This window comes from Brienomyrus brachyistius, chromosome 14 (genome assembly GCF_023856365.1).
Source record: "Brienomyrus brachyistius isolate T26 chromosome 14, BBRACH_0.4, whole genome shotgun sequence".
Lineage (NCBI taxonomy): Eukaryota > Metazoa > Chordata > Actinopteri > Osteoglossiformes > Mormyridae > Brienomyrus > Brienomyrus brachyistius.
Genome location: NC_064546.1, coordinates 17,736,250 through 17,755,013, shown reverse-complemented (window position 1 = coordinate 17,755,013; position 18,764 = coordinate 17,736,250). Strand labels below are relative to the sequence as shown.

General features: G+C 42.4%; 3 protein-coding genes across 4 annotated transcripts; 2 read left to right on the top strand and 1 right to left on the bottom strand.

Moving 5' to 3' along the window:
- The first annotated feature begins 488 nt into the window (after nucleotides 1-488).
- On the top strand, nucleotides 489-4,922 carry LOC125707619 (5'-3' exonuclease PLD4). Its single transcript, XM_048974873.1, has 11 exons — nucleotides 489-584; nucleotides 941-1,015; nucleotides 1,146-1,348; nucleotides 1,848-2,031; nucleotides 2,132-2,252; nucleotides 2,344-2,477; nucleotides 2,594-2,788; nucleotides 3,376-3,515; nucleotides 3,976-4,141; nucleotides 4,287-4,383; nucleotides 4,471-4,922. The coding sequence occupies exons 2-11, from the start codon at nucleotides 953-955 to the stop codon at nucleotides 4,677-4,679; spliced, it is 1,512 nt and encodes a 503-aa protein (XP_048830830.1). The 5' UTR covers nucleotides 489-584; nucleotides 941-952; the 3' UTR covers nucleotides 4,680-4,922.
- A 315-nt stretch (nucleotides 4,923-5,237) lies between these two features.
- srp14 (signal recognition particle 14) lies at nucleotides 5,238-9,024 on the top strand. Of its 2 annotated transcripts, none has more exons than XM_048974875.1 (5): nucleotides 5,238-5,382; nucleotides 6,135-6,207; nucleotides 6,326-6,438; nucleotides 6,629-6,661; nucleotides 8,051-9,024. In XM_048974875.1, the coding sequence occupies exons 1-5, from the start codon at nucleotides 5,359-5,361 to the stop codon at nucleotides 8,138-8,140; spliced, it is 333 nt and encodes a 110-aa protein (XP_048830832.1). In that variant the 5' UTR covers nucleotides 5,238-5,358; the 3' UTR covers nucleotides 8,141-9,024. The 2 variants fall into 2 exon arrangements, with proteins under 2 accessions (XP_048830832.1, XP_048830833.1); XM_048974876.1 differs by having other exon boundaries at nucleotides 5,292-5,395.
- A 140-nt stretch (nucleotides 9,025-9,164) lies between these two features.
- On the bottom strand, nucleotides 9,165-16,091 carry xgb (x globin). The gene is made up of 5 exons (XM_048974874.1): nucleotides 15,685-16,091; nucleotides 11,660-11,767; nucleotides 10,458-10,578; nucleotides 10,232-10,312; nucleotides 9,165-9,404 (listed from the first exon to the last, which is right to left on the bottom strand). Exons 1-5 carry the CDS (start codon nucleotides 15,852-15,854, stop codon nucleotides 9,282-9,284), a joined length of 603 nt encoding a protein of 200 aa, XP_048830831.1. The 5' UTR covers nucleotides 15,855-16,091; the 3' UTR covers nucleotides 9,165-9,281.
- Nucleotides 16,092-18,764: the final 2,673 nt, after the last annotated feature.

The following is an 18,764-nucleotide window of genomic DNA, read 5'->3' as shown; positions in this document are numbered from 1 at the left end:
CGTTGCTCTCTTGGCCATTGTCCATTTTCAGTGGGCATGTGTCCATCCAGCCATCTTCCAAACACTTATGCTGGCCAAGGCCATTGGGGGGGGGGGGGCGGAGCCTGTCCCAGGCAGCAAAGGGGGCACAAGACCATGGTATGCCCTGGATGGGATGGCCACACAGGATTCATTTTAATTTGTAAATATTTCCTTTGGGATGTCTTGCAAAATCATCAAGACGACATAATACATCGTTTTATTTTCGTATATAATTGACCTAGTGCAGATACCATGCATAGTGCAGTGATGCAGCAGGGTGGTCAGATGGGCTGGGGGGGATATTTTTCAGGAAAATGTATATTTTATGCTAACTGCCCAAATTTCATACACGTCGCTGAACTTTCTCTTGAAGTGTCAGTATGACAGGTGGGTTTCAGTGTGTGTTTATCCTTTTAACTGTAATGCACCAAAAGGGGAAGTGGACAAACTTAAAATGGGAAGTGGGGGTTTCTGTACAGGGGTCTGACGATACGTCTTCAGAGGAAACCGAGAACACAGAACTTTGTTTCATTTTTGTAGAGGACAGACACCTGACAATTACGGTAAGGCTGCCTGTTCTGCGATGTTTTTCCACGTTCTGTGGTGCTGCTTCATTTGAAATCCCCACAAAGCTTGAGCATAAATCTGTTGTGTATTGATGAATTCCATGCTGTTCCTGGTCTCGAGCTGAGTGTGTTGGTGCAGAGTTTGACATGTGAAACCTGTAAACGTAACCTTAGCTGTATCACTCAACTGTCATGAACTGGCTGGCACTGCTCAGGTCAACTACTAGTAACCATAAACCTCAAGTGTCCAAAAACCTTTTTGCAACTAGATGGAAATCTTGCTGAAACCACTACTGTGGTTGATCAATGTAAATTCATCTTTATCATAATAGTAATCCGTTGTTTTTCTCCAGTGACAGGGAATAATGGCAACTGAAATGTTCTCTCCGTACATTGCTTTGCGTGACAATTATGTTTCCAACCGAAAGGTAAGATGAATCTTAGACCATTTATTGTCTGTTACCGAAAACTTATATACCTGTATACCCCAGTACTTGTATAAAAGAAAATTATTTTTAAAAAAATCCAAGTGCTTGAATGCATTTGTTTTTTTGTTAGAACATTGGTAGAAAATGTAAAACCTTCACGTTGAGCGTTGGTTGCTTGGCTGCATTGGGCACCCTCCTCTTCCTGACCCTGCGAGACAAATCCACCCACAAAGTAGGTAACCTCGGGGGGGTCAGGGCTACAGAGGACCCAGCCACATGGGAGCCGGAGGATGATCAGCTCAGTCAGCTCCCTGTCTCAGATGGGCAGTGTAGGTGAGGAGATGAGGAAATGAGCTTTCATTGTTCTTCATAAAAAAATTAGCAAAATATAAATACTGCCACTCACCAGACACACAGTGTTATGTATCTGTATTACTATACACTCTCAGGAAAAAAGAGCAAAAATTTGTACCTTTGCTTGTCACTGGGCCTGTACCCTCAAGCGTACCCTCAGGAAGATTCCTGTACCACTAATGGTACATTAAAGCTGTTTCTACCTTTGGGATGTTCCTCAAAATCCATTTCTGTACCTTAAAAGGTACAATTACAAGGGTGCAGTTTTACCCTTTTTCTGAGAGTGTACTCTCGGTAGAGGAGGAGCAGTTACTGTAACCCAGGGGCACCATTAAGAGGGGGATAGTTGGGAACACAATTGGATTGGTCTGGGTTGGGGGTGCAATAGGATTTGCTTTCATGGGGCCCAAAATCTCCTGGCTGTAACCACACCAGGTAAAGTACTGAAAAAAAATATATATCCTTGTGAATTCCCCAGGATTGTTTTAACTGAGAGCATCCCTCTGTACATGAATTATGACTCCAATGCCACCTTCGGGATTCCGATGCACGAGGCCTGGAAAGATCTTCTCACCCGGGCAACCAACAGTGTCTATGTGGCATCTTTCTACTGGACTCTCACGGACTATGACATCGGAGTCAACTCCTCCACAGATTGGCTTGTGAGTCATCGGAGTCATTGTGTCAGAGGTCACCCATGACAGCCTGCTGAAGTGTTACCCCTCTCTGGGCTGATGACTTATGGGCTTCTATGTTTGACAGGGCAGGGACATATTCAAGCGCTTCCAGGACCTTCCATCCAGAAATGTTTCGGTACGCGTGGCAACCAGCATTCCAACTGTGAGAAACAAGTCTACTGACCTGAAGGTTCTCAAGGCTAAAGGTTCCCATTTCAGAACCAGTTACCTGCATGCTAAACTATTTTATTCTCCAGGCACAAAGTCAACCTTCATAATGTGTTTCCCCTCCAACAGGGATTCATGTGAGAAAGGTTAACTTTGGCCATCTGACTGGGGGTGTGCTCCACACTAAGCTCTGGGTGGTAGACATGAAGCACATCTTCATCGGAAGTGCCAACATGGACTGGAGAGCTTTGACGCAGGTGAAGGTTGCAGATGTTTAAAGCTCTAAATATCCAGGCAGGTCTGGAATGATGAAAAAAATTATTAGAGTTTTCAAGATCTGCTTAGCACATATTTATTTATTTATCAAACCAAGGTGAAGGAGCTTGGCGTGGTTGTCTACGACTGCCCACATCTGGCTGTCGACCTATATAAGATCTTCAAATCATATTGGGTTATGGGACGCCACAACGCCTCTGTCCCGAAACATTGGCCTGCATATTTTGACACCTCCATCAACAAAGAGAACCCCCTGATGGTTAACACAAGCGGTGCAGCCAGTGCGTTCTACATTTCTGTGAGTCCTCATTTCCTCCTGCTTTCCCCCAACCGCTACATTTTTGGTTTAACTGTGAAACAGCTGTAGAGTAAATTACTGTTAACTTGTGTGAGGACAGTTTTAATGGGTTAGTTTTTAACACGGTTGCTTAAATAAAAAAAAATGTGCTGAATATGACTTTAAAAGTGTCAAAAATGTCCAGTTGCTGCACTGTTTAGAAGTGTTATTTTTATGTCACTTTTTTCCTCCCCAAATTAAAATCTTATCTTTGCTGACTCCAAACGGACACCCCAAAATCAAACTTCGACCAGCAGGGCTGACATTGAAACAACAGGTTTTGTTATAAATTGATGGAAAAGAATTTTACCAGAATCTCCTCTACTCCTCTGTACTGAAAGTCTAAAATTTACTGAGGTGTCGATTTCTGATAATACATGTCGTTATATATTCAGCTCCTGACCAATTCTGAATGTAGGGCACTGCTGATGTCATTGCATTGTTATGTCGTCAGGTATTCGCATTGTCGCTGTTGCTATGATGGAAGGGTAAGTCTTTACATAATTAAAGCCACATCCAAATAAACCTTGTTCCTTGTTCCTTATCAGGCCTCACCTCCGTCATTCTGCCCAAGCACTCGAACAATGGATTTAGACGCCATCCTCACTGTGATCCAGGAGGCGGAGCTTTTCGTTGATGTAGCTGTCATGGAGTACTTTCCCACATCTCGCTTTACAAAACCTTCCAGGTGAGCCCAGGATAGCCTGCATCAGGTGATATGCAGTCCGTAATGAGCTCAGTGATTATTAAATGTCATTTTTATGACATTTATCTGTCAAAAATTAGCAAATACATTCTTGTAGTGGTACAAGAATGTAGAGTTTGCATGTTTTCTCTGTGTTGCATGGATTTCCTCTGGGGAAATTTCCTGCGGTTCAAAGACATGTGCTTTGAAGATAGATGGATGGATGGATACTCTTTTGTTGTTTCTATTTAGAGACATTAAACTATCTGTGTGCAGTACAACATGATGTATTTAACACAAAATTCACTGTGCCCTCAAGTGGACTGATGTGGTATTACAGTTGGACATTTGAATTCGTATTTTTCAAGGACCTCTTGTGGTCAAAATAAGGACATGGTAAATATAATTTGTTAATTAAGAGCATGGATATTTTCATAGTGTAACCTGGTTTTCGTTTTTCAAGCTACTGGCCTGCACTTGATGACGCATTGAGGCAAACGGCTTTCACAAAGCAGGTTGCAGTCCGCCTGCTGGTCAGTTGCGGTCAGGACACCGATCCAGCCATGCTGCCGTTTTTGAAATCTCTCAATGATCTGCACTACCCAGCGGCCAACATCAGCATTGAAGTGGTATGATGTGGCGTTATTGCACTTGTCCTTAAGTCCTGTCCACAAAACATTCCCGTAGCTTCTAAATTCTATTATATTTTTTCTAACTGACTGGTCAAATCTCAGTGATTTACCATTTCATGGTCTGTTTCTTTTGGTTTTTCAGAAAGTGTACATCGTACCAGTGGCGAACCAATCGGACATTCCTTTTTCCAGAGTAAACCATAATAAATATATGGTGACAGATAAAGCGGCGTACATTGGTAGGACAGAGCAAAAAACATAACAAAATGGAATAATAATAAAAAAAAAACATTTACATCATCTGAGCCCATTTCCTCCATGTTCAGGTACGTCAAACTGGTCAGCTGACTACTTTGTTAATACTGCCGGCGTGGGGTTGGTGGTATCCCAAGACAAGCCGCATCCGGGACGGACAGGACAGACGCTACAGGAGCAGCTGAAGGCGGCCTTCGAGAGGGACTGGAACTCTCGATTTGCGTTCAAGCTGTCTAACCTGGGTTACAATCCTGAATGTACATTTACCAACAGAGCCTGAAATAACGCAGCCCTATGTTAGAAGAATAATCTAGCCAACAGATCAGAATCGTTCTTAGGCGAAAGAAGGTGTATGGACACGTATGCAGTCTGCCTTTATATCACGTGCTGAATGTTCGAACATTAGTTTTGAGTAAGTTTAATCAACTCTGGTCCCAAGTGTTTTCCCCATTTAGGAAGCGTGATGTAACATAAGCATAAACATTTTTTAATCTGTTTCATAAATAAAATCGTTTAATACTTAGTCTTCGCAGTATTTTGTAAAGACTGTCGTACCGCTGCTTCCCTTCTTTTATAAATACTTCTCAGGTGTTACTTTTGACAAATTACGTAAAAGATTAAAACTAAATATTTACTCTGGTCTATGCAGCAGAACGCTTAACGCGTTTAACGTTGTCTATTTAAAATTCTTTTCATATAACATATATTACACTGAATACATGTGTATATATTAACCAAAAACAAATTTTAACCACAGAAGCATCACTGACGAACAATTCCGGTGCCGGTTACGCTGCTGCGATACTGCTCGCTTACGTTTACTTCCTTGTTTTGCACCACATGACATAACGTCAAAGGTGAAAGGTTGTGGCTAGACATTAACTTCCGGTTAAGTTACGTGTGCTTAAAGTCAGCTGTGATCGACGCGCTTTTGAGATTTATAATTACGGGGAAAAGTCATGGTTCTCCTTGAGAATGACTCGGTGAGTTATTATGGTATGTTCCGTTTATTAACTGAGAATACTTTGGGTTGCGTGTTTTTCGTGGCGTGTTTTGTGTTGTTAATTTCAATGAACTCAATGAGCATGCTTTACTTTAACGCCTGGTGCTTCTGTGAGCTGAAAATCAGTTTCCCATAAATGTTTCAGATTTCTGATTTTATTTGACATTTCATCCACGGGCAAACCATAGTCTGCTGAAAAGATTTGGGTAGCCAGGTTGGGTACCATTCTCTGGGCAGACTGCAATAACCTGGCAGATTTAAATAAATAAAAAAGAAAAACAAATAACACAGGAATTAACCCCAAATGAAGACGACGGGTGAGGTACTGAAACAGTTAGAGTACGTGTACTGTGAACGGTTTTAACCGTATGTTATCACACATACACATGAACCGTGAAGATATCAAATAGACTGATGAAAAGCCAGTGGTAACCACCGTGTTTACCTTAAATACGCATTGATATAACGGATGTGCGTCGCGATAACTGTGGCAGAAGCATTAACTCGAAGTTCCGTATCGATAAGCCTGTAGTGTTGCCTCCCCCTCCTGGATTAAACTTACGGAGTAACCGGGTTTTTCACCAGCGCCCGTTATTGAAACTGATTTAGTAAATCATCCTGCAGAGTTTGTGTAAATGCATTTATCTCTCATTGTATCCCTTTTCACTTCTCTGTAATACTGTAAAGATGTCATGCCAAGGGCGCTATATGAACCTATTTTTCTTTCTCTAGTTCCTGACCGAACTGACACGGCTCTTTCAGAAATGCCGGACCAGTGGGAGCGTTTACATCACATTAAAGAAATGTAAGTCCTGCATGTCCCGTGGTCTGGTCATTCATACACGGTACTATGCCGTGATGAGGTATGCGCGTGTACATTGCTGTATAGAAACCCATACCTGATTTTCTCCACATCCACACAGACGATGGCAGGACAAAACCAGTCCCCAGGAAAGGAAACCCGGACACTTTTGAACCTGCTGATAACAAGTGTCTCCTCCGAGCAACGGACGGCAAGAGGAAAATCAGCACAGTGGTGAGTCTACCAGTGAGCACGAGGCTTTAAAATCATTAAAATGTATATATTTGCTTTAAAACGGCCCTTTATATATCGTGTCTAATAAACGTTGACAGTTCATTAGACAAGTGAGTAGGGGCTTTTAAATTGGAAGGTTCCAGTTGAGGGCAAAATCATCAAATGTGTTTTTGTTTACTTTTTTTTCCAGGTCAGCAGTAAGGAAGTAATAAAGTTCCAGATGGTGAGTGTTTGGACCGTAGGTGTCAAGTCTCATGTTTAATCTGTGAGACTCGCGCTTTTTTGTCTTAGCTGCTATCTGACAGCCATGGGATATAAATCTCATACACTGTGATGTTTAAACCAGACAGAAAAGTCAGTGTCAGAAGTTGCCTGCTGTGAAGACTTATCTGCATACCTGTAAAAAATATATATATATATGCCGACTTTACTCTCCCTGCATTTCTTTCTTGGCTATAAAAGAATACATGAGTGGCTGCGTCCCAAGCAGCAAATTTAAGGCCAAGCATGCTGAGATGCTACACAACCATGGTGACATGTTTTGATATATGACGCATGTCGCAAGGAACCCAAGTATGTGGGGATTTCTTGAAACCAGTGAGGTACACTTGTCATCTGAAGAGGTAGGGTGTCACTTGTCACACAGCCCAGGCTCCTCGTATTCGACGTGAACGTTAGTTGTCACCTGCGGTGGATTGTGGTCTGTATACTTAGCCAAAGAATGTTTCCATTCTTTGTGGATAATGTACATGAAGTACACTTGGCTTGTCTGAGGAACGGGACCCACCCGGACACGGGACACAGGAGTGTAAGTGTGGACCAAGTGGGATTAATTTGACACAGCTGGTGGTTCTCTGCTGCGACTCTGGGTAGTAAAGTAGTTTGACGACCCTACTGTCAGTTGCACTCGATGGCTGAGACGAGGTGACCAGATGTGAAATACCCTCGTCATTATTTATCAAAGGTTTCGGATCAATGAATTGAGAAATAAAAATCGGGCCTAGGTTTCACATTTTGTATGGTGTCAGTGAGTCTAACTGCCAGTTTTATTTTATAGTACTAATAATAAAAGCAATCGGGATATAAGCACAAGGAGTCTTCAAAATGTATGTGTTCCATCTCCCTTCCCCCTTTTTTCACTGCGGTTAGGTGGACATGTATGATTGGCTGTGGTGGTGAAAGCAGTCTGTTGGGGTTTTTAATTTTATTCTTGTATGGGGCAGTGAGCAGGTAGCATAGTGGTTATACACTGGGTCTCCTGATCTTAAAGTTGTTGGCTGAAGTCCATAGAGTTTTACTGTTATTCCCTTTTAACGAAGTATGTAACCTGAATCTGGGCTGTTAAATGGCTAATCGACGGTGGTTGCAAGGCGCCAGGTTATTTTGTGTGTTCCTGACATGCCTTATACCATTTAAATAAAATCCAGACTGTAGGTCTGTGCCATAATAAATGCCTTGTATAGACCAGAATGATGTGTGTGATAAATAACTGGGGTTACTTAAAGCATCCGTATTGTATTCGTTTTGAGCACTTGACATGCAGGGTTGGGTCAGTCACATTTGGAGATCTCTACAGTGATGTCGATCTGCATGAACTGTCCTGCTTGTCTAGGCCTATTCCAACCTACTGAGGGCGCACATGGACGGTCTGAAGAAGAAGGACAAGAAGAGCAAAAGCAAGAAGACCAAAGCCACCCAGTGACCAGCGGAAGGTGCTGGAAAACCCCACCCACACCCCCACAAAGCCAGTACCCCCCCCCTCTTTACATCAGCCCAACCTTAATTACAGCCGCCAGCTCCCGCCTGGAAAATGAGTCCAACCCACGCAGAACAGCAGCGTGACAGAATGGCGACGTTGGCTTCTGGGGAAGCCCATGATGCCTGACAGCAGGCTGGGAGTCCTGCCCAGTCCCTGCGCTTTATGTTGAAGGCCTGCAGCGTGGCCTTTTAAGGTAAAAAGGAACTTGACCTGCAGAAAGTACAGCCTGGTGTAGGTAGATGGGGGGGAGGTGATCCCTCACAAAAATCAGAGCAATATCGGTGGGATTAAACTGCTTTCAAACTTGTATTTCACGAAAAAGCATTTCTGTTTTTGATTGTTGCGTAAGTCACCTGTCATCGCAAGCCTCTTGCTTTTGGTACTATCCTCTGATTGGTTCTTGGTTCCTGTTCGTACAAATTGAAATGTTCTCAGGATGTGTTCAGAATGGCCATTTTGACATGGGCCAAAAACATGAAAGAATTCGAGTCCTTGTTGGCAATTGTCAGTATTTTCCGCGTGTGACAGTACCGGATGTTTTAATTTTTTAGATCATTGCGTTAAGTCTTCATGAATTTTGGGGAGAAATAAAGCTTCCAGTCAATGAAATACTGGAATCGTTTCCACACAGCCCGTTGTTTTGTTTTGCCCCTAATAAATTCATGAAGGAGCTGGTGTTGTTCTTGGGGTTCTGGTTTGAAGTTTATGCACAGAAAAATTTGCTGCATGGTCTTGGAAGGGTATTAACATGCATCATAAATTTGTGGAGTGGGAACAATGAAGACTAAAGGGAATAAAGTTAGGTTTTCTTTAGTGTGTTAATTTTATTCTTTCTGGTCTTTTACCTGTTGTTTTCAACTTTATTTGTTGTACTTTACTGCAAGGACACAGCCATGTAGTGCCTATGAGAATTTTTTTAATATTTAATTGTATTTGGTTAAGTATAAATATTTCAGGTTGGGTAAAGCTAAATAAAATCACCTGTTTAAAGACACATCGCATAAAATGGATAAAAAAAAATGAATACAGTATATACACAGGAAGCGTAGTCATGGTTGATTGACGATGGGGTGACTGAGGTCCACTAAAGGGCTGTGTTTATCCTCTGAGGTCTCTCTTGCTTGGAGGTCCCCCTGGAGGTGCTGTAATTCTCCTCCTCCTCCTGGTACCCTCGCTTCATGATCCCAGTGACGTACAGGAAGAGAGTCTGGGGGGGGGGGTGGGACATTAAATTGATGCTTACAGCCTTCCCAGTAGGTCAGACTGGGGCATTTCTAACACAGTTTCCCCCCAGAGTTATCCCATTTTCACTCTTGACCATTAAATTTACATTCAAATTTCCTTTAAATGGAAAGCAATCTGAAACGAATGAGATCTTAATTAGGATCAAGGGTGGAATTAGGAGTTGCTGGTATTGGACACAGCCTGTTTGTATTTCCTAGATGCTAGGTTATTTCCCGTATTGTTCTGGGAACTCCATCTCCCCATGCTTTCGGTTTATGGTTTGAAAACAGGAGAACCCCAGAGGCAGTCGAAAGGCTTTTTAAAATTTCACTACACTCAATTTGCCTTTTCGCCTCATTGTAATTTAACGTCGCACAGCCCACCCCTTTCATAATGGAAGCCACGATGTCATAAACTACCCAGAATTCCTTGCATATATAATCATATTCAGACACAGATATCCTTATTCGCTAAAATCAAAGCAGTGAAATATGTTCATTAGTGCTCATCATTTTCCATATCCTTCCCTTTTCACTGTAGAGATTAGGCTTATTTGATACAAATTGCCTCGTTAATATGTTTTCCAGCAGGGCAGTTTCTTTTAGCTTATTAATAAATTAGCATAGAAGCCTAAAAATGTGCTGCATCCTTTAAAGTATTAAAATAAGTGTTTTCATTAATTCTTTTGATCTTCGTGACCAAAGGATATTGCATGCATATTTCTTGGCGTCACTGAATTGCACCTTGGTTTGTTTTTATCTCTAAAAAGGTTACGACAACAAAACAGTAGCTATAAGAAATGATCAGTACCTGCCATGCATGCTCCAGCTCTGGGGTCCACTTCTCCTTCAGGATTGGCTGGACGGCACAGATAAACTCCGCCCCCACGTACTGAAATAGCCCAGATGTCGATTTCATAAACTACTGTAGTGTGGTGTGGTCTTATGTTAAAAGAGGGTTTTTATTGTATTGTGGAGCTTTGCTGTGAAAGGGGTCCATCCCACAGTTTCTGCCCGATTAGATGAAGCCTCCTTACCCCGTAGTACTTGGGAGGAGCATTGTAGCGGTGATGGGTTCTCCCCAGTTCCAGGGCGAGCTGCTCCAGGCGATCCAGCTGGTTCAGTCTGGCCACACACTTCTCAATGAAAGACATCACCCTATAGTGGAAGGTGGGGTTACAGAATTGGGCAGGGGAACAACAGCAGATTTCTGTGCAGGATGCCGGTGTGTGTGGTTCCGTTATTCTGAGGACTTTGAGAGCGTTAGGGTGTGTGTGATAGTTGACATCCAACTAGATATCAGTAACTTTTTAGAAAACGGAAGAAATTATTACTAGTTTTTATTGTGTTACTCTTAATTTGCACATGTTCTAATGTTAAATTGTGTTTTTTTGTTCTAAGCCAAAGTACACTTGCTACCCAGATAAACAGCTTTAAACATTTCTTTGGACAGCCTAAGACTTTTGCACTGTACTGTATCTCGTATTTGTTCAAGCTTAAAAAAACAGAAAGGGAGATGGCCGGCTTTATAAGAAGCCTTGCATGAAATTTGAAGTCTTAATGTGCTCAGTAAATCACTATAATTTTTCTAACCCCAGAGTCAACACCCACACCATGATCTAATTGTCTTTCACCAATCGATACGTTTAGCTCACTAAAATCTCTCCATTTTGCCATCTGTTTGAAGAAGCTGCCTCATGTCCTATTGTGGAACATAATGATCCACCTTTTAGTGACTGGTGCCTTGGGAAGTCTATTCACCCACATCCTATGATGCTAGGCGATAAAATGGAGAAATCTCTCCACAACAAAGCCAGCATTATTTCGCTTAGTGTCCCACTAAAGCAAATGGAGCAAAAAAATTGAGTTTGGCGGATTTAAACTTTAAAATAAGCCCACAGATGTAATAAACCTGTTGACCCTACATGTTCCTAAATAATCCTTGTGCAAAACAATTTTGCTCCTGCTCAGTACTCGGTTAATAAAGTCATTTGCAACATGTTCCAATGTCTTTATCTCATAATGTTTCCTTGCAAAACAAAAACAATCCACAACAAAACAATCTGTTGGCTTCAGGTTGAAAATGTTTGCGTGTGTGACACTATAAACACCACCGATGTGCTAAAACCAGACTGTTGAGATCTGTGGGCTGTGAAGGTTAAAATTTCCCAGCACTACGTCCACCTGAGGTGAGGGAGTTAGGAGGAAGAGGGGGTCACGTGGAGATGAGGGTACTTACCGGAGTCCGTGAGCTCGCAGCTCCTTGCTAGTCCGCAACCGTTCCAGGTCCTCCACGTCTCGGAACAGGAAGAAGACGTCTTTGCATTCGGGATGTGTCTCAAACAACCTGTTGCCATGACAACAGCCACTCGTGAGCCATCAAAAGCGGGGGTCTCCAGCACTGATTAAACATCCCTATATCTCATATGCTCATTTATCTGACTGTTTTGAGAACCTGTCCCCTGGAGTTTTAAAGTACGTTAAGCGTTTCAAAGCTTTGATCCTTGTTCTGTGATTAGATGAAAATGTGAAAGAAGAGGGAGACCATTTCTCACTCTCACTTCTAAGTATATCCGTTTCAGGGTGTTTAGGTCTATTCCAGTTCAGGAGAAAGTTTTTGGGACATCGTGAGAGTGGGGATGCTTAGGGTTGGCCTCACACATCTTGGACCTGAGCGTGAGTCTCTGCCATGACTCTATGTGTGAGTTCTCTTCATGTCGTTGTGGGGTTACTTCTGGGTGCTCCGATTTCCCCTGCAGTCCAAAAACATACTGAGGTTAATCAAACTCTGCATGTCTGCGTGACTGGTCTGTGAGTGTGCCCTGTGATAGGTTGGCCTCCCCATCCTGGGTTGTTCCCTGCCTTGAACCCGTAGCCTCTGGACCCCCCGCAATCACAATGAATAGGACAAGCAGTTTCAGAAATTGGATGGATGGATGGATGGATTGTGACAGTGTGTCCCCATGGATATAGGATCACAGTGACTTTGTAACGATGAACACAGATTGGACATACAGATGAATACGTGTGTGTGCTTCATTGTACTTGTTTGGATCAGATTCTGCGGCAGATTCCCTCCCCAGGGCAGCGGAGAGCGGCTGTGGGATAGCATAAGGCTGCATTTAGCTAATGTGATCCTCTAAAACGTCTGTTTGCTCCTTAGCAAATTGCTGCAGCTGTTTAGAGGATAAGGCTGACGCTAATAGGAGCTCTGGTGGTCCACTTTACGCACATCTGCTTAGGAGGGGTGGGGGTGTTATGTAGCCAGTGACTGTGTATCATCTGTAAGCCCGTGTGCCAATCCACATCCCTGTTCACTTACGATGCCCCAGGTTGACTTTGAATGGTCAAGTTTACGTCTGTTTAACCAGGACATGTTGAACCATTCAGCTGCTCCGTGGGATGCGGGGAAGGTCAATCATGAGGCCGGCAGCGTTTGCTCAGCATGTTTGCCTCTCATGAGTGACACTGCAGTGTCATGTGGCAGCATATAAGCAGCCAGGTAGCAACACATTATGTAATAATGCCACATTATGAAATAACTCAAGAAAATGTAACTAATTTTCACTTTATTATGTAATAGCAGCTGCATTTTGTAATAATCTGTCACATTTTGTAATAGAGAGCTTGAACACAACATGTAATGCGTTTCCCAGCATTACGTAATAAATTGTTACATTTTATGATGGTTGTTACAAAATGCGGGAGTTTTTAATGATGAAAATGTAATACCGTGCATTATGTAGTAATCGAAATGGACATCTTCATTGATACTTTGTTAAGTTATTGCATAATGTGGTATTTTTACACAATGCATGGTTTGTAAGCCCTTTTGAAACACCGATCTGTACAGTTTCGGGATTTATTGGTGGGGAGGGATATACAAATACAAAACAAAGCCGCTGCTTGAACGAGGTAATTTAAGGGATCTCTGTAAACCCAACTGCTCGCATTTTGAAACTCTGAAGCACACTGGCTTCAGTGTCTTTAAGAAGGAATAATTCTATGTGTGGACGAGAAAGGATTTTGTAAGACATGAATCTGCTGGGATGCAGATGGAGCCTAGAGGCTGAAATGGGGCATTTATTAGTGTCCAAGCCTCTCGTGCACCTATTCTCATGCCTGCCAGCACTCCCGATTTCCCAAAGTGTCTCCTGTTCTTCCTCCATTCCTCCCATTCTACTCCCAATTAACCAGTTCTTCAGGTAAACCAATTTTCCACATATACACCCCCACTTTGGCAAATTCTAACCCCCTCCCCCTCGCAACGCACAGCCCTCCCACCTGATGAGCATCGTATCCATATTTTTCCCAACCTAATGTTGCCTTTTGGCTCTGATAACTGCACCTTCCAGTCTCTCTTGTCCCTCTCTTACGGAAAACCAGACTTTGCGTTTCGGTGAATGACACGGTGCTGAATCAGAGTCGGATGGCTGAGTCTCTGTCCCATCTTGGGGGCTGCCTGTAACCCCCCCCCCCCAAGAAGTGGGCTCACACAGTCACACCCATTGGTAGGGAGGGGACAATATAATCCTCATCACAGGTGCCAAGACCCTCTCCCTGCCCAAAGAAAATCACCCCAGCTCAGCGTTCCCGCACTGCCAGCCTCCTTTCAGGTTGTGCTGCTTTTTTGGTTATGAATTTGTATTTCTCAAGGTTCTGCGCAGTTTCCACAAGGCCATTTTCACTGCTGTCTATAAATAGTGGTTGCGAATCGACACTGGGCCCATCTCAGATCCAGTTCAATTAATGTGCTATGCCTCCATTTTGTGCCGCGCCTCCCTTTGCTTAATTACTCTCATATTCGGCCACAGGTTTGAAGCCACTGTGTTTTGTCTCTTGCTTGAAAGTAGAAGCGTTATGCGGTTAATTGTTAAAATGTCATATTGTTTCAGGTTAGTTCCGTCTAGGGAAATTACAGTTAAAAAGTTTAATTGAGGGCCTGTCTGCCGGGAAAGAAAGGCAAAGATTTAATCAGATTGATAAGCAGACCCCCACCGTGTATTTGCCAAAATTGCCTCAGACCCCCAAATGCAGCCTCTGCAAGTGGTCAAGTGGTGTTGCTAGAGAAGTGAGGTACTTGGGGGGGGACCATTGCAGGGAGGGGGGGGGTTATCGAAATTCTTTGGGTAGCTGTTTTTAACTGTCAAAGAACAGCTCTTCCAAGAAGCATCAGGCATTTGTCCTCATAATCATGACCCAAATATCTTCTTCAAACATCAGCTTTGAGTATAACAACCATTCTCAAACCGGAGGGAGACAGTATGATAAAATTAATTGCAAAAATGTATTATGGTAGATTTTATTTCACCTTAGCCGTGCGTTTAACTTATTTTAAATAAGGTTAAAATAATTAGAATATATTACAGGCTGTTATCTCTTAATGCGCACACACTTTTACACACAAATCATTCAGTCATCGTGGCCGTTTGTGCCAGAAAGAAAGAGAGAAACGTTAAAAGGGTAAGAGGTGCAACTACGTGAAAATATCAGGGCGACACTGAATTGGATGCGATATAGTGCCAATCCGCTCGGGCATCCTGTTTGAGTTCCACCTCTTAAGTAGTTAAGAACCTTCAAATAAGCCGAATGGATTTTATTGCCAGTTTCATGATACCAGTCCTTGACAGGTTAAGGACAGCGCCAGGCTGCTAACCTGCCGATCAATTTGCAAATTATAACAGTAATCAGGGTCGTAATATTAATAAAGATGTCGAAAAACGCTGACTACATCAACAGTGTCAGAAAAATTATATTGGTGGAATTAATTGCGTGAAACTGACTACGATCTGCTGTTTTCGTACATGGACATTAATGCGTTGTTTAATACGCAATTACCAAATGTAATCAGTTTTTTGACAATGTTTGGCGATTTAAAATAGACGAATCCTGTCCCCCAACTGTAATTACCATCTCTAAAAGGCGTTAACGGTTTTTTTAATATATATATGGATACGGGTCCAACAGACTGATATGCAAATTAGACCGCTTGACCTTCAATAATATCATTTGTTGTAGTTTAAAAAGAATTTAAAATATCATTTAATTTAGGCAAGTAATCAGGCTCTTATTATGCCTATTATGATGATAAAACAGAAATAGTTAAGTGGTTTATATGTTCAATTAATCTGAAATTGCAGAAAATCATTGCATTTATTGTGTATTAAGTTTTATAAAACAGTAAATAACGTAAATGCATTTATCAAATGGAACATCTTACATGGCACACTGAAAAATCAGATAAAGCGCATCGATGAGAAGTACCTGACGAACATGATAATCCCGACTTTGGCGATGTCTTCCTGGATAACTTTCCAGGACTCCTGGATCATGTCGATCTGTTGCGGACTCAGACGCGTGGCTGCGGGCTCTGCCTGCCTCATTCCTTTCCCCGACTTCGGCGCTAGACCCAGTCCCGATATCGCGCAGCCCATGATCCGCGATGTGCTCCCGCGAACGGCGCACCTCTAATGAAAGCGACGGTACAGATGTTCTTCGGTGGCAAGCAGCTTAGCCGTATGACATGTGTGCGTCGGGGGAAGGAGTGTCCGAACCGAAAACCGTAACCATCGCTTTATTAGGGGCTCCTACCTTGTATTATTTGGGAGGGGGGAATATAACGAATAGGTACGTTTGTCTTTGAATATAACATGCGTTCGATGCAAACGAAACATAAACTTCATTTGAATTATGATGCATAATATATGCATGCATAAAATCTTAATAAATGTTCTTTATTATAACTGTATTTAATGTTCTCTCGTTTACTATTAAGAATATTACATTTATAAGTATTATTATTGATATTTTCAGATATAAATGTGATATTTTTTCTTATCTTGTAAATATAATATCTTTCTATAGAATACAACCATATGGGCTGATTAACCTTCTGGGACCCCCTTAAATCGGTGGAGACCTCAACCTCCCCACCAATTAATGCTCAACCCAAAGTTATGCTCTTGCATTGAATAAAAATTCAAAAGTACAACCAATCCCACATACTTATTTAAAGTTTATACCCTCAAGAGAACAACACAATGTTAAATAGGTCTTCCTCTTTCGTCTGGTTTAATAATTACTAATAAAAGACGCGTTTAGGCTGTTATATAGCCTAGAGTGCAAAGGCACGTTACATATAGAGCCGTCTGGTTCCCTCAAAGCCTCTGTGGGCAGTGGTGGCTTAATGGTTAGAGAAGCGTACTTGGAATTATAAGATTGCAGGTTTGAATCCCCGACCAGCACCACTGACGTACCCAAAGCAATACACTGCCCCCAAGCACTGCTCGCCCGGTACTGTCACATAGGGTTAAATGCAGAGGACACATTTCAATGATTGGAATCAACAGCCTGAGTTTACAATTAGTACAAAGTATCCGTGGCCTTAGTAGGCTAAAAATACACTATATGGAGCAAAGTACTGGCACACAGCTATTAATCATTGAATTCAGGTGTTTCATTCAGACCCATTGTGCACTGATAAAAAAGGGTAAAGCTGCACCTTTGCTTGTCACTGGGGCTGTGCCTTTGTAATTGTACCTTTTAAGGTACAGATTTGGACTCTGGGGAACATCCCAAAGATACAAACAGCATTAATGTACCATCAATGGTACAGAAATGTTCCTTAGAGTCCATTTCTGTACCTTAAAAGGTACAGTTACCTACAGCTAAAGGTACAATTAAGAGACCAGTGAGGCTTACAAACCTTTGTAAAGGAAATGATCGTTTTGAAGAGCTCAGTGAAATCAAGTGTGGTACTGTCATAGGATGCCACCTTAGCAAAAAGTCTACTAGGGAAGGAAGATATAGCCCTGAGTGATCAGACCTAACGGTGTCCATGGCCCACACAGAGTCCTAACCTCAACCCAGTTGAGCACTTTTGAATGAACTAGAATGGAGATTGCAAGCCAGACCTTCACGTCCACCATCAGTGTCTGACCTCACAAACGCTCTTCTGGATGAATGAGCAAAAATACAGACACTCCAAAATCTTATGGGATTTTGAGTGTTTTAGCTGCAAAGGGAGGACGAACTCCATAGTGCTACCCATGGATTTAGAATGGGATGTCATGACAGTTCCTGTAGGTGTAATGGCCAGGCGTCCAAATAATTTTGTCCATGCAGTGTATGTACAAGGTGAAACTCTGCAAATACGGCATAAACATGGTTTATATAGGGGCTGCTTAATAACATACTCGCCAAGATTATATATATACACTAAAAATGTGATACTAAATTAACTCGTTGCTTTGAAGTTTATTTTTGTGGCAGCCGCCTAAAATTTAAATAGGCGTTAGATACTTTCGCTTCTATATTTATTCTTGAAAGTGCGAAAACGGCTAGCAGGCGCTGTTTTTCCTAGCCCGAGCAGGTCGGCTGCACGGGACTGACAGCCCTGGGAAGAGATTTTAATTCCCCACGTCTTTCCCATTCGATTCCTGTCAATTTTTTTTAAGTATTATGCTATTTGTGGCACCATACCATCAGGTTCGCCTGAAAATTTAATCCCCGTAAAGGCCTGTCGGCTGCCACCAATTTACCCCAGTAGGACCCCATTTGGAAAATTTCCTCAGCTTTTAGTTATGAATTAATTAAACTGGAAATTCAGCGCAAAATTCTGCTTGTGAAAAGCAGGCATTTAAAGCTCTACTGGGGCACAGCCCCCCATCCCCCGTAGAATTTGATCGTGAAATTTTACTGGGGAACTGCACTTGCATACTGGTGCACGCGCCCCAGTAAAAGGGGTTTGAGTCCCTCTCAAAATATGTTTCTTCTAAAATCTACCGAGGGGAACCATGGAGAGGGACCAATCAGCAGGGTTGTCAAAACCCCAGCAGCCTGGTGAGAAGTATATCCTTGCGGAGCTGCAGCAGCAGAGCGCAAACAGCGCTGTTGGGGCGGCAGGTACCGGGAATCACGCAAGCGGCGGATCGCGCGCTCACATGCGGTAACGTGACGGAGGCGCAAGACTGGAGTGTTTACGATGACAGAAATCTCCGGTTCTGTAAAAATAGATTTACGAACTTTTAGTTTATCTCTCACGCATCTGGCGTGACTCTCACGTTCACACAAGAAATATTACGGCAAATTTATATTATTCCATTATAAACCTAAAATTAGCTACATCAAAATCGTTGGTGCAACTTGCAAACCGCAAAGACTATTTACAAGGTAATAAAACTGTTATACATGTAAATGAGTGTATAGACTTGTCTCGAATTGAAAATCTCACGGCAGACAACTGCCGACCAACGCTGGCAACCCAGTACAAGCGCAGTAGTAAACCCTGAAGCTGAGCGCAGAGAAAGGGCTGCTGAATTAATAGGTAAATGTTGAAAATGATA